At 41.8% G+C, this 14239-nt stretch overlaps 1 protein-coding gene across 1 annotated transcript in view; it reads right to left on the bottom strand.

The window, feature by feature from the left end:
• The window catches only part of MRPS5 (mitochondrial ribosomal protein S5), a 74544-nt gene that overhangs the window by 13895 nt on the left and 46410 nt on the right, over positions 1-14239 (bottom strand). The window contains exons 6-9 of the mRNA XM_075496762.1: positions 5220-5310; positions 3580-3626; positions 2404-2461; positions 199-261 (exon numbers count right to left, since the gene is read on the bottom strand). Coding sequence (XP_075352877.1) covers positions 199-261; positions 2404-2461; positions 3580-3626; positions 5220-5310 — 259 coding nt within the window. The remainder of the gene's footprint in view (positions 1-198; positions 262-2403; positions 2462-3579; positions 3627-5219; positions 5311-14239) is intronic.

The following is a 14239-nucleotide window of genomic DNA, read 5'->3' as shown; positions in this document are numbered from 1 at the left end:
TTTACAATAACAAAGCCATGTCATCAACAGTAGGTATTGCTAATGAAAAATAATTTATCATCTTCAACATTTAAAACATGATAGACTAACACCAAATGATCCATCTCTGAAGTAAATAGACAGTGCACAAATATAACATCAAATAAATACCAGTCAGTAATTAATAAAATGTCAAAATTTCCAGGCAGCTTTAATTACCTTTGTTTTGCTTCTTCATGCGGATGGTTGTGCTTTTAAATTTCACTGTAATGTCATGGTAAGCTAGAGGGGAGGAAAAAAAGGCATTACAGCTAAATTCTTCCTTCTAGAAAAGCTTTAGCTCAGCACTTTTAAGCAGTACCTTTGTTTTTCAGAACTGTGAATGGGAAGTCGGTTTTACTCTCCTCTGAGTTCTTTAAAGAGAAGGTTTAATTTAGGTGAATTTCTGGAATAGATTAGGAATTTTTACACATCTGTGAATACTATGTTACTATTGTATACAAAACCAAGCTTCACTTGAAAAATATGAAGTGTCTGTAGGCCTCCAATGATCCTCATTTAGCTTTGAAGTGAGCTCAATTCATTTACTACTTGAATTTAACCTTCTTCCTCATACTCAGATTTTTCTAATAATTCAGCTTTTAACCTAAGATTTCCCCACAGGCTTCACCGTTCTTGGATTTTCCATGCAGAATATTTACCATTCCAGTCTTCCTGCTTCTCTCTGCTTCAAAAGGAACCCCAAACTCATATCCTCTGATGTCTGGCTGTTAAATACATCTGATTCAGTGGCTCAGTCTGCATAGTGGATTCTAGCACTGCAGTCAAGATGGCTTAGAGAGGATCTCTATGTTAAGTAGAATGGAAAGCACGGTGGAAACACCACCAGCTTTTAATCAAATCCCCAATCTGTTAGTGTAAAATAATAATGCTCAAGGAATAGACTCATGAGGATAAGTGCAGTTTTATATTTGTAAGCTGCAATTTTATTATAATGAACATTTATCTACACAATGACTTGGTTAAATATTCATATACTCTGTAAGGTACTATCTTTCAAAATTTTTCTGAAAGATAACTGAATATTTGGTATACTGGTAGCAGGTGTGACATCAGAGAGGACTTGTATGGTATTAAATTGAGTTAACAAAAAGCTACCATGAAACGTTAGACTGACTTCTCCAGCCCACATTCTCCCCAGCTGCTGGGCTCTGTCAGTATACGTGGATTGAGCCAACAGGGAATCATCTCTGACATAGAAAAGGGAAAAGCACAGAGGAGTTCACTGTAGAGAAGAGATGCCCAGACAGTATCTGACTTCCTTAACTCAAATTCTGCCAGCAGAGATCTAATCTTGCTATTACCCCCTTCCCCCGCCCCCATTTTTAAAGAGCCTGAAATACTATGCATTAAGTATCCAAATTTTAAATGTGGCAAAGGCAGCAGGCTAGAAGGGAGATAAATCTCTCAATATTTTAACAACAACATCTCATACTATGTAATCTTAACTTTTCTTCGTGGACCTTCCTACAACTGTTGATACAAACCTGAGTGAAAGTAAAGAATAAACCAGGTAGTGGTGATTTATTTTACACCGGATTGACAGACTATGTACTCTGACATTACACTGTCTAGCTAAAACAGTATGGGGCTAAGATTCCATATAGCATGCTGAAGAAACAAAATAATGCACAAAGAATAATAATACAATTGTTGTTGTTTAACCCCAGCTGGCAACTAAGCACCACACAGCCGCTCGCTCACTCTCCCTCCCCCGTGCCCCAGTGGGATGGTGGAGAGAATTGGAAGAGTAAGTGAGAACACTTATGGGTTGAGATAAGAAGAGTTTAATAATTTAATAATAATAATAATAATAATAATAATAATGAAGAAAATAACAGTGAGAAATAAAACCCAAGAAAGACAAGTGATGCAAATGAAAAACAATTGCTCACCACCAACTGACCGATGCCCAGCCTGTCCCCGAGCAGCGATCGCTACCCCCCAGCCAACTCCCCCCAGTTTATACACTGAGCATGACGTCATATGGTATGGAATAGCCCTTTGGCCAGTTTGGGTCAGCTGTCCTGGCTGTGCCCCCTCCCAGCTTCTTGCGCACCTGGCAGAGCATGGGAAGCTGAAAAGTCCTTGACTAGTGTAAACATTACTTAGCAACAAGTAAAACATCAGCATGTTAGTTATCAATATTATTCTCATACTAAAATCCAAAAGACAGCACTATATCAGCTACTAGGAAGAAAATTAACTCTATCCCAGCCAAAACCAGGACAACAATGCATCAGATCAGAAAGGTTTTAGTTAACATCTTTCTATGCTTTGTAACTAGTTGCAACCAGTTCTGGTTGGTACATTCAGAACTTACTGAAAGTTAAAGAAGGAGTCTAAAAAAATCATAATACTTACTCGTGTGGTTCTGATACAGCTCTATAAAATGTAAGCAGCGTATTGCTTTATTCTTTGCCTAGGGAATAAAAGCAGAAAACATTTTTTCTTGAAGTTTTCTGCAAAGTATTTGAAATTTACAATTGCTCAGTTAACTAGACAGTAAAAGAGCAAGAAAGAAAACTTAGAAAAAGAGGTTTGCCACATCTAAACCATTTACTTTTTGGAAATGAAAATGTTCTCTTTAAAGAACTGCTTTCTCCTAACAGATTTAATATTTAAAAAGATTTCTCAATATAGTAACAACTTTATCAAACTGTGTGTATTTTAGCATTGCTACTTTGATAGCTTAGTTGAGCATTACAACACAAACTAGATTAATGTAGATGGACAAGTAACATTTTGAACTCTAAAGGAGCCTTAATAAGGTCATTATGCATGTGTAAGAGAAAAATTTCTACACACTAACTGTATAAGCAGATTGTATGCTATATAGATATTGGAAACAAGTGAGCAAGGGGGGATAAGTATAGGCCATAGAAAAGGGAGTAGAAAGAAAAGAGAGTGCATTAACAGAATCTCATTGCAGGGCAACCTCATTATGTGTGTCCAAAGAGCAACAAAGCTGGTGAAGGGTCTAGAGCATAACTCTTATGAGGAGCAGCTGAGGGAACTGGGGTTGTTTAGCCTGCAGAAAAGGAGGCTCAGGGGAGACCTTATTGCTCTCTACAACTACCTGAAAGGAGGTTGTAGAGAGGTGGAGGTTGGTCTCTTCTCCCAAGTAGCAAGGGATAGGATGAAAGGAAATGGCCTCAAGTTGTGCCAGGGGAGGTTTAGATTGGATATTAGGAAAAAATTCTTCACTGGGAGGGTCATCAAGCACCAAAACAGGCTGCCCAGGGAAGTGATTGAGTCACCATCCCTGGAGGTATTTAAAAGACGTGTAGATGTGGTACTTAGGGACACGGTTTAGTGGTGGACTTGGCAGTGTTACGTGAACGGTTGGACTCTATGATCTTAAAGGTCTTTTCCAACCTAAATGTTTCTATGATTCTATGACTATTTGCATCAAGATGGACAGATCATGTACATGGACTTAGTTCTTTGCATAGACTACAAAACATACTGATTTTAAAAAAGTGTAAGTAGGAAATATTTGTGCTTTTCATCAAGCAACAAATAATTCAATCAACATACTTTCCGTAAAGCATTCATCCTGTCACCCGCTTTCCCCATTGCAAAACCTGCAAGGCAGAAAAGAGTCATTTTATTACTAAGAAATACATGAAGCAGGACCTTCAGAAAGCAAAGGGGAAAAACCAGAGAACTTCACAACCACGTTTAGTACCTGTTATTTCCATTCCATTGCATCCTCAGAAAATGGTCCAGAGAAAACCACAGAAACCATAGAAAGTAACAGTTTAGGAGTTATGAATAGCTAACAATTGGATGCCAATTGCTTGTTGTCAAATGAAAACAAATAAGGCTTAATTTATTTCTTTTGTGTATTTGTCTGAACTTGCTCCAAACAACTGAATACTGGTGACTGCTTCAGCAAAAAAAAGTCCAGTCTTCTGCTTAAAAAAAAAGAAAGGAAGGAAGAAAAAACAGGAAGCTGATGCAGATATATCAGCTACGTCTGTACAAAGAGTAGCTCCAAGACCCTAGAAGCAAAGGCGACTGGGTTTCTATTAGCGAAATAGAGAATATGAAAATGAGGTTTAACAGAACAGTGCATTTGCAAAAAATGCATGCCTGTAGAACAGAGAAAAAACAAGACTGCCAGTTTACAAACTGCTACCTAATTCTCTCTGAACCCTCAGACATACTCCTATTTACCAGGTGAACTGTGGTAGCAATGAAGAGATTTCACAGCAGTCTTGGAGTATTTGCAGTCAGCTCAGAGCAGGGCATCAAGTGACTATGGAATGAATAAGAGGATGTGACAACTATTTTTACAAACTCTGTAGTCCAACAATGTCAAGGTAGATTGAATTAAAATCATTTAACTTCAAATCAGCAGATCTAGCTTTTTTGGTCCTTTGATGTTTCTGTTGTGTCAGCTGGGGCTGCGTGTTATTTGTTTCCAATGGGATTGGACCCATGGGCCAACGCTGACTCACTACTTTCATGCAGACATTACAGGAGAAATGGGCTGGAAGAGGTCTAGGAAAGAAATACTATCCTGACTGTTGTGGTGCTACAAGCAAAGAGGATATGACTACAAGCCTGGAGGCCGCTGTGGAAGAAGCAGACAGTCAAGGGTAGCCTGCACCTTTTGCAGGTGCCCGATTCTTTTCTTTGACTTGAGAGTAAACAACTACACTCTGCAGCTAGGTGCCTAAGGCTAGGTGACACAAATGCAGATATGCATGGCTGAATACTTTCAGGCTTTGATTTTTTTTTTTTTTATTTTATACAGTATCTACAGTAAAAAGAAACAAGTGTGTACGGGAAAGCACAGATCCTACCTTCTGGTAGGATCTACCAGTGGTTAGTTCTGTCACTCTGGAGTTAAATAAAAAAATGTTTTTACCACTGGATAATATATGCTCCAAATCCAATCACATACTACTACTTTTCCCAATTTCTTTTTTTTATACAAAAACAAACTGTCCAAATGAATACATATATAATTTGATTATAAAGCTTACTTTTATAGATGAAACTAAAAATTCTTACAGGTATTTCAATATTGCCCAGTGGAAAAAAGGGTAAATTTTCTTTTTTTTTTTTTTTTAAAGTATAAGAAGTCCCTTTAAATCACCATGCCTCCCAAAGTCCTTTTACAAACAATGATTAATTTGGCATCTTTTACATACAGTAAACACACATACCTGCAGCCCCTTTACCATTTCCAATAGCTACTAAGGCACGTATTGATTTTTTTCTGCCTTCCTTTGCCTTCATACAAAACACATTTTTCACCTGAAGAAAAAAAACACAAAGCATCTTGTTATGGCACAGTCCCACTGTTGTTTTTTTTTTTTTAAGAGAGTCAGTTTACCAAAAAGGACTTAGAGGTCTGTGATGAAACCTTACAATATATACTGGTTTTGCCAGTCGGTATCATCTGCAGTGGAACACTGTCTTCAAGGCATTAAATACGTAAAGGCTGCTAAAAACCTATACTCAGACACAGAAGAAGTTACCTCAGTGCAATTTCATTAAGATACCCCCTCTGTTGTGTTTAGCTGCACAACAGATAATGCTCTAATGCCACTAGCTTCATATGTGAGTTCAATCATGATGAAAAATATGGAAAAAAATGAAAGTGACATTAATATCTCACTGCCCCCCTCACAGTTTAACACATTTTAGAAGCACTCTCAGGAATTGCTCAAGGCATGTTGTTGCTTTACACGAGTTAAAACTTAGGATTGAAATCTACTTGCAGACTGCAGAAGGCAGTCTCATTACTGAGATGACAGCCGCTAAAAAGAAGACTTCATTTAAGAGAGGGGAAGAAGAAAACGGTATTTCCTTCCTGGAACTAGAAATGGTTACAGAAACTCTGCAAGAAATTCAAGCAGAGATGCAAGAAAGCTATTTAGTTTGGAGTGGGGCAACACAACAACAATTGGGGAGACAGGTGGCCTTATGGTTAGCATTCTGGAAATCTAAATTTGCTTCTGCCTCTCCTGCAGACTCCCCTATGTGACTATAGGTAAGTTCAGTGCTTTATAGTCTCCCACCTTAAATGGTCTAATATATCATCTGAGATCCTTTGTCCATCTAGCTCCTGTTCTAGTTTCTAATAAAGATGCTGTTAAATTCAAGGTGCACATATATTCTAGAGAGCACTTCGAAGAAGTATCAGCTTTCCTAATTGCTTATTCCACACTATTTTTCTTTCTGCAATCTTATGGCCTACCAGAACAAGCTAAAAAACCAAGCCCCATAAGATGAAAGTGCCTGTGGAAATAGGCTATTTACAGAAAATGCAAAATAATGATGAAAGAAAGAAAAGAGAGTGAAGTAGTGCGATCTCTCCAGGAGCATCAAGAGCATACTATTTTTGTTTTGCACATACTTCTGTCTTCCATTGCCAATCTGAATAAAGTACTTGTACAAAAAAAAAGTTGGCATGCGTATTGTCAAAAAAAGGGCGTGATGTTTGTAGAATCTACTCAAAAATTCTTCTTCTCCCTTTCCAGAAGGTGGCAATAAAGACACATGCAATGAGCTTCTCCAGAAGACTTCCTAAAACTGCACTTGTCAGCAGTTTCTGAGCAGCTCTGAAGGAAAATGTGTCCAGTCATGCATCACAATCAGTGCTATTGCATCTCTCCTGAAACGCTGTGAAGGCCTTTCAAGCTTAATGATATGCACAGGCAGCCATGACTGCTGGAACAACAGTGTCCTTAGATTCTCCCCGCCACAGCCCCATGCCTCCTTACATCAAAGCAAGCAGTGCTCTTCTGGAGTGCGTTCAGCAATGCTTCCCTTCCATCTTGGAAATAAAGCATGCAGCTGAAAGCCTATCATTAAACTGCACTGGAATTAATTAATACACAATGAACAACGTGCCACTTTTAAAACAGCATGACCTCTGAAAAGTGACTGAAACTAAGACACAATTACCCCTATTTACTAGATTGCCACTCAAGCCAGATTTAAAGCCAATTTTTTAAATTTGAAAACAGATGCATGCTCAACCTTAATCACAGTGTACCTCAAATTGACTGTCTCCCTGCATCCATTATCCAGTGATGATAATGCAAATTCAGCTTGCTTTCTAGAGCTGAGGGAAGAACAGCATCTCTCAAATACAAAATGAAACCACCTCAAACATTTATTAAGAGGAGAAATGGCAAGCAACAGTTTCAAAGGTAGAGTTGAAAGTATAGAAATAGGCAACAGAGACAGGCTGGTAAAGGTTATTGTGACTGCAAGTACTTCTCAGCTGTGGCACTGTTAGCAAAAGGTAAAAACCCAACACTTCCCTAGAGGTTTTGTTCTTGTAAAAGCAGAATGAATGACAGGCCAAAGTGACTGCCCTTGGAAACCCCTCCTTTCTAGAAATCACATTCTAGTCATGATTTTTAGGAACCTGCCACCTATAGGCCACACTCTTGACACTGCTATTCTTTTGCTGCTGTTATGCAGAGGAAAGTGTCTGCACAGGCTGATCCCCTCATGGCATAAGGTCCTCTGGTCCCAATACTTCTCTAAGGTACAAGGTGAGATGAGATAAAATGAGAGCAGCGTGCAATGCTGAAAGAAAAGCACTTCCATGCGAGTGAGCCTAGAGAGGTTCAGGGACATAGCTAAAAGGCTTGGGAAGCCAGTTACCCAAAAGAATTGAGCAATAAACTTGTAAACAAAAATCAAGCCCCTGTTAGCTAGATCATGTCTGTATCAGCCTTCTCTTCTCTGCAAAAAGCACCAACGGCACAGCAGATTTGTACCACAGTGACGGAACATCTCCCCGTTGTAACTTAAACCCACCGTACCTAAAGATCAGAAATTGCACAAGCTCGCTGGAGGGCAGAAGTAGTATTGCTGACAAGTGACAAGGGTGTCATACGGTTTCTCTAAAAGTGTGCAAACAGTGGGCAGTGGCAAGGGCAGTGCTTGAGGAGAAGGCAAATTAGTCTGTCTTCTGCTATGATTACTAAGAGGTGACCTTCTCAAGAACAGCTAGCTAGTGAATTTATCAGTCCGTACTGATGTTTAATGTAAGTGTTAGTGAGGGCTGAATTCAGTAGCTCAACAGAGGCGAGGCTGCCATAGCTCCATGCTCCCAGGTCCAGCAAGTAGCAAGGTGTTAAGGGATGGCAGGAGCGGACACCACCTCTCACAGCTCCAGGCCCAGGACTTTGTCCCGCCTGGCCACTAGAGACCACCCCAGCCAGGCTGAGGGACGTGGCTGCAGGTTCAAAAAGTAGCAAAGCTGAGTATGTATCCCAGAGACAACACATGCAGGACACTGACATGTCCAGTTACAGTCTGTCACAGAAAAGGCACTGCCTTAAACAACACCTACGTATAGGACTTGCATAAAACTTAAGTATAGACAGCCACATCCCCTTCCTCCTCTTCAGCTGGTAGAGACTGAAGTTCACTAGTGCAGGCCCATACACACCATTCTCTAGATTCACAAGCACATGCACATTTCCAGATCCCCCAAGTACCAGCATGGCCCCTCTGTCCATGATACCACTGCCCAGCCCTCTTACCTGCTTCATGGATCTTTGACTTGCCAGCTGGTCCAACTTGGTCCTCACTAGCAAACATGCAGCACTCACACACTCATCTCAAAGGCACTCCACATTCGCAGGTCCCCCTGAATACAAGCAACTGGTCCTCTGCTTGCCTGAACCCATGTCTGGACCTCAGGCTTCCTACTTGCTGGCTAGTCCAGCTTGAAGTTTGCTAGTAAATTACACCTACCCCTCCAAAAAAAAATCAGGTTTGGGGAAGATACAGACCCTCACCACCCTGCTGCCTCCAGAGCAGCTGGCACCAGGCAGACAGGCTTTGACCCATGGTCCTGCCCCAGGCACCAGCACTGAGCCCCTGACTGGCTTCACTCACCCTGGTCCCTTCCAGTAGCTGATTTTCAGGACACAACACCATTCCTGCACCAATGGCTGGTGGCAAAGACCCTCACCTGCTCCAGTAGCTTGCACTGAGACCCCACTCACTCTGGTTGCTGGCACAAGTCAGGGGTGCCCACACCCCCAGTTTGATTGCAGTTGCTGGCAGCAATTTCACTGCCACTAGTCCCCTCCTGTAGCTGGCACTCTGGGCTCAAATTTTGTAGGATCCTCCCCAGATCCAGAGAGCTATGGCCCCTCCAAATACTTATGCTAGGACCCTCACTTCTTCCAGTAGCTGACACCACAGGCCACAGGGCACCCACACTCCCGGTCCGACTCCAGTTGCTGGCCCAGTGTCCACTCAACACCAGTGCCCCCAGGAAGTCCTTGCACTTAGTCCTTGCAGACAACACACACACACACACCAAAGAGTGAGATAAGACAGAGAGATAATTATGAAAGGATTTAATAAGAAGATAAGACTGTGGTGATCAGGCGCAGGGCTCAGTCAGACAAGCGTAGGGACTGGCCCCATCTTAAATGCAGCCAGCCCCTTTACACTCCTCCTTTCTGTCTATCCCTCCTTTGTTCCTCCCTGACCCCTTTCGCTGCACATTCTTTCACCAGTTTGCACAGTTCCAGTGACACCCCTCCAACATCCTTAACCCTCAGGTTTGCATCCTTATCAGTTGCAAAGTACTGGTTTGCCTGCAGCTTTTTGATAGCCCACCAATGAGTGTGACTGACGAGGTTTGTTTCTTTTCTTTGCCCCCATTATGTCTGTTTGTCAGGTTTATGTCTCCATATATTTTGCTTACAGCTTCCCCCTTTCCTTGGTATCCCACTGGACCTCTAACAGATAATCTTAATGAAATAAATATTCTCACATTCCACATACCCTTAGCAACTAGTGTGGCTGACCAGGTTTGGTTCTCATTACTGCCTGCCTTATAGTTTGTCAGTTAGATTTGTGTCTCTGTATGTTCTCTTTTATGGCTTCTCCCTTATTATCCCCTTTTGACATGGAAAAGGTCTTTAATCATGCACCCTTAAAGAAGGAGATGTATGCTTAAAGATGTACCTCTCTCCATCCATGTACCCTTAAAGAAAACTGGAAATGCAATCCCAGCAGGCACAGATATAAACACACCTATACAACATATATATGCATATATACACAGCAAGCCCTGCACATCAACACAAACAGAAATGAACAGCACTCACACAAACATCAACAGCACTAATAGCCTCATCCTGTTCCTCTCTCTGGCTGATTAGGATAAAGGTCCATTAGTGGGAAATATATGTACTCCAGTTGCTGGCACTTAGACCCCCCCCACGCACGCACATGCACACAGTAAAGAAGAGTCCCTAGCCCAAGAAAAGAGTTAGAAATTGAGTTTATTAAGAAGTCAGGACAGACTGTACTGATCAGACACAGGTCACGGCTAGACAAGCATAGTGACCAGCCCTGCTTACATGGGAGCCACCCTTTCTATGCCCTTATGCCTCTATTTTCTCACACTTGTTCCTCCCTGAATCACCTAGATCCCTCCCTTGCTCTCCCTTTGGTTCCTGCCCGAGACATCCCGTAAGTCTTATGTAATACTGAAATACTCTTCCCCTGCATTCCATAATGTGTCCCCTACCCCTTTGCAGTACCCCCCCACCCCCGACTGTGGGGTGCTCTGGAGAGACTCATCTTGACACACATAACCCCTGAACCATGGGGCTGAGGCTATCCCAGTACAGCCCCACGAAGAGCCAAACAGGGTGTCTTTTTCTCTGAGTCTGTAATTTTGGTTCCCCTGCCTGCCTCTGTGCTCCTCTGGTCTGTGCAGATGAGCCACCGATGCAGTTATGGCTCTCCTGTGATGGTCCTGGGAGGAGTGCCAGCAGGGCGTTACTTGGGTTCCTCTACCTGCTATTGCCTCTGCATGCCTTTGTGTGTGGGCAGACAGGCCTTTTATCACATACCCTAACAGTCAGTACTCTCTCCATCTTGGCCATCAGTAGAATAAATAAAGTACTTCTCTCTTGAAGAATGTGATTCAGTAGCTACAGCCTCTGAGAAGCAGGAAGATTAGAACCAGCCATCCTGTTCACAGTGCATCCATCCCCCAAGGATACAGTAAGTGGAGAAACTGCAATGGAGAAAATAATCTGGACTCCTACCCCTGTCATGGTTTAACCCCAGTCAACAACTAAGCACCACACAGCTGCTCGCTCACCCTCCCCACCCCGTGGGATGGGGGAGAGAATCAGAAGGGCAAAGTAAGAAAACTCATAGGTTGAGATAAGAGCAGTTTAATAATTGAAATAAAATATAATAATAATAATAATAATAATAATAATAATAATAATAATAATAATAATAATAATAATAATAATGAAGAAAAGGAAAACAATAAAAGAGAGAGAGAGGAACAAAACCCAGGAAAAAAAAGTGATGCAACCACTCACCACCCGCTGACCGATGCCCATCCCATCCCCAAGCAGCGATCGCTACCCCCCAGCCAACTCCCCCCAGTTTATACACTGAACATGACCATCCATATGGTATGGAATAGCCCTTTGGCCAGTTTGGGTCAGCTGTCCTGGCTGTGCCCCCTACCAGCTTCTTGTGCACCTCCTTGATGGCAGAGCATGGGAAGCTGAGAAGTCCTTGACTTAGTATAAACACTGCTTAGCAACAACTAAAACATCAGTGTGTTATCACATTATTCTCATGCTAAATCCAAAACACAGCACTATACCAGCTACTAGGAAGAAAATTAACTCTGCCCCAGCCAAAACCAGGACAACCCTTCTCTCAACAAAACAGATGAAAGTTTTTGACCAGATACTTGAAGTGTTTTTCATATAGGCTGACTCATCACAGCTCTGGGATAAACCCCAAGTGCAGTTCTTATCCAAATTAGTAATGAGCCCAATCTGCAGAGAAACTATTGACTAAACCATGTTTAGTGCTGATAGTTTTCCCCTGTCACATGTGTGAAACTCTCTCTTTTATAACTCACTAGGAAAAATAACATAGCTCAAATACCCTATTGACACAGCGTGTGTCTAAATAGTACAGCTCACATCTGAGTACAGATCCTTTGGATTAACCCCACAATAATGCATGCTCAAAGCCACACTACATCTGAAATGGCTTTGTTTCCTTTTCAAAGGATGACCCATAATCATGCCAAATTATAATTCACTTAAAAGCTTCTGAATGTTCCAAATGCCAATTATTTCATCCATATAGGCTGACAGGTAAAAGAGTTAAAAAGATTTAATTATTTAATCAACAGAACCAGTTGAAGGTAGCATCCCTAAACTCTAAAGGCAGGCCAAAACTCTTGAGAACTCCAAGTATATCAGAAATAAATTCTAGTGCACAGCTCTGACCTCTCGTTCTTTCCTGTGATAGGTTGCTTCAGGTGCTATCTTAAAAACTGCCTGAAATTTTCATTCTCAGTCTAAAGACACTGTCAGTATCATCCAGGGAACAGAAAACTTCCCTATAGTTCTAAAAGCAAAAACTAGAGCTCCAATACCCCAAAAGTACTTTTGAGCCAACAACTCATTGAAGTAAATTATTACTCATAATGGGGGCAAAGAAAAGTACTCTATTACTCAGAGACTACCCTGCATACCATGTACTTTTTCAGTCAAGGCTGTCAAACAATGGATCTCAGACACTGTAATTTCATGCAGCATTTCCTTTCCACAAGCCTTTATTGCATCCTTTGCAAAAACAATAGCTAGAAAACAATTTCCAATGACATAAAAAGAAACAAACGTTTAGACTGCGCATTAAGGAATATTCTTTCTGTTACAAGTAGCAAGTATACCGAGATTAATTGTGTGGTCTTAAAACAAACACATACTCGTGGGTTTTTTGCTACTTTGTGGAAAGTTGAAACTATGGCCTTATATTCTATTAACAACCCCCTGCTGCACCTAGACAATTTATTTTTGTTTAGTGGATGCAGAACCAATGACTATAGAGTGGTACTCTATAGTGATATTCCCTACAGATAAGTCTCTACAGTTGCATGCATTTCTCTGACAATACATTTAGAAATACTTAAGACAAGGTCCTTCATAACATTTTGACCCACCAAACCTTTGTTTTTCTGAATTCACCCCAGCTTTCCACATGCCAACATAAAGCTACTGTTCCTAAGGCAAGTCAATTCTCCGTGGCTTGGTAAAGAAAGCCTAGTGGTTCCTAGTGTCACCATCCCTGAACAGTCCCAGAACAGAATGACAGGCCCCACACTACCAACCTTCTCTACTGCCCCATTGATATTTGCCAAGGGCTGGATTCAGATGATTAAATAAGTACAGGTGACATTCAACTGCAAGAACATAAACCTTGAAACTTCTGCTAATCTCTTCCAGCTAGGAATAATGACTTTTCACCCTACTCCTGTGTCGTGGTTTAGCCCCAGCCGGCAGCTAAGCACCACGCAGCCACTCGCTCGCTCACCTCCCCCCCCCGGTGGGATGGGGGAAAGAATCTGAAGAGCAAAAGTAAGAAAACTCGTGGGTTGAGATAAGAACAGTTTAATAATTGGAACAAAATAATAGTAATAATAATAATGAATTATAATGAGAAGGAAAACAATGAGAGAGAGAGAGAGTAACAAAACCCAAGGGGGGGGGGAATGATACAACTGCTCACCACCCGCCGACCGACGCCCAGCCAGTCCCCAAGCAGTGATCGCTACCCCCCGGCCAACTCCCCCCAGTTTATATACTGGGCATGACATCATATGGTATGGAATAGCCCTTTGGTCAGTTTGGATCAACTATCCTGGCTGTGCCCCCTCCCAGCTTCTTGGGCACCTGGCAGAGCATAGGGAGCTGAAGGGGGGGGGGAAGTCCTCGACCAGTGTAAACACCACTTAGCAACAGCCAAAACATCAGCATGTTATCAATATTATTCTCATACTAAAATCCAAAGCACAGCACTATACCAGCTACTAGGAAGAAAATTAACTCTATCCCAGCCAAAACCAGGACATCCTGCTCTGATTTTGGTTAACACACAGCTCATGCTAAGGCCTGATGTATGCTAGGAGCAGCTCCATTAGGTCAAAGTGAGGGCAACATGTAGGCAAACACCATGGCCAGGAAGGGCCAAAGGTCATTATGCAGCCACTGCCACCAGCAGCTTGCTGTCCCCTGCAGCCATTGATCCAACAGTTTCTGCAGAATCCTCTAACTCATGGCAATGGTACAGACCAAACTTCCAAGCTGGATGGTATAAATATGTCAGTTTACCCAAAAAGATTTTGAAGTGGATCCAACAGCAG

This window comes from Mycteria americana, chromosome 3, assembly GCF_035582795.1.
Source record: "Mycteria americana isolate JAX WOST 10 ecotype Jacksonville Zoo and Gardens chromosome 3, USCA_MyAme_1.0, whole genome shotgun sequence".
Lineage (NCBI taxonomy): Eukaryota > Metazoa > Chordata > Aves > Ciconiiformes > Ciconiidae > Mycteria > Mycteria americana.
The sequence above is the reverse complement of the archived record's forward strand: the minus strand, read 5'-3'. Positions and strand labels throughout refer to the sequence as shown.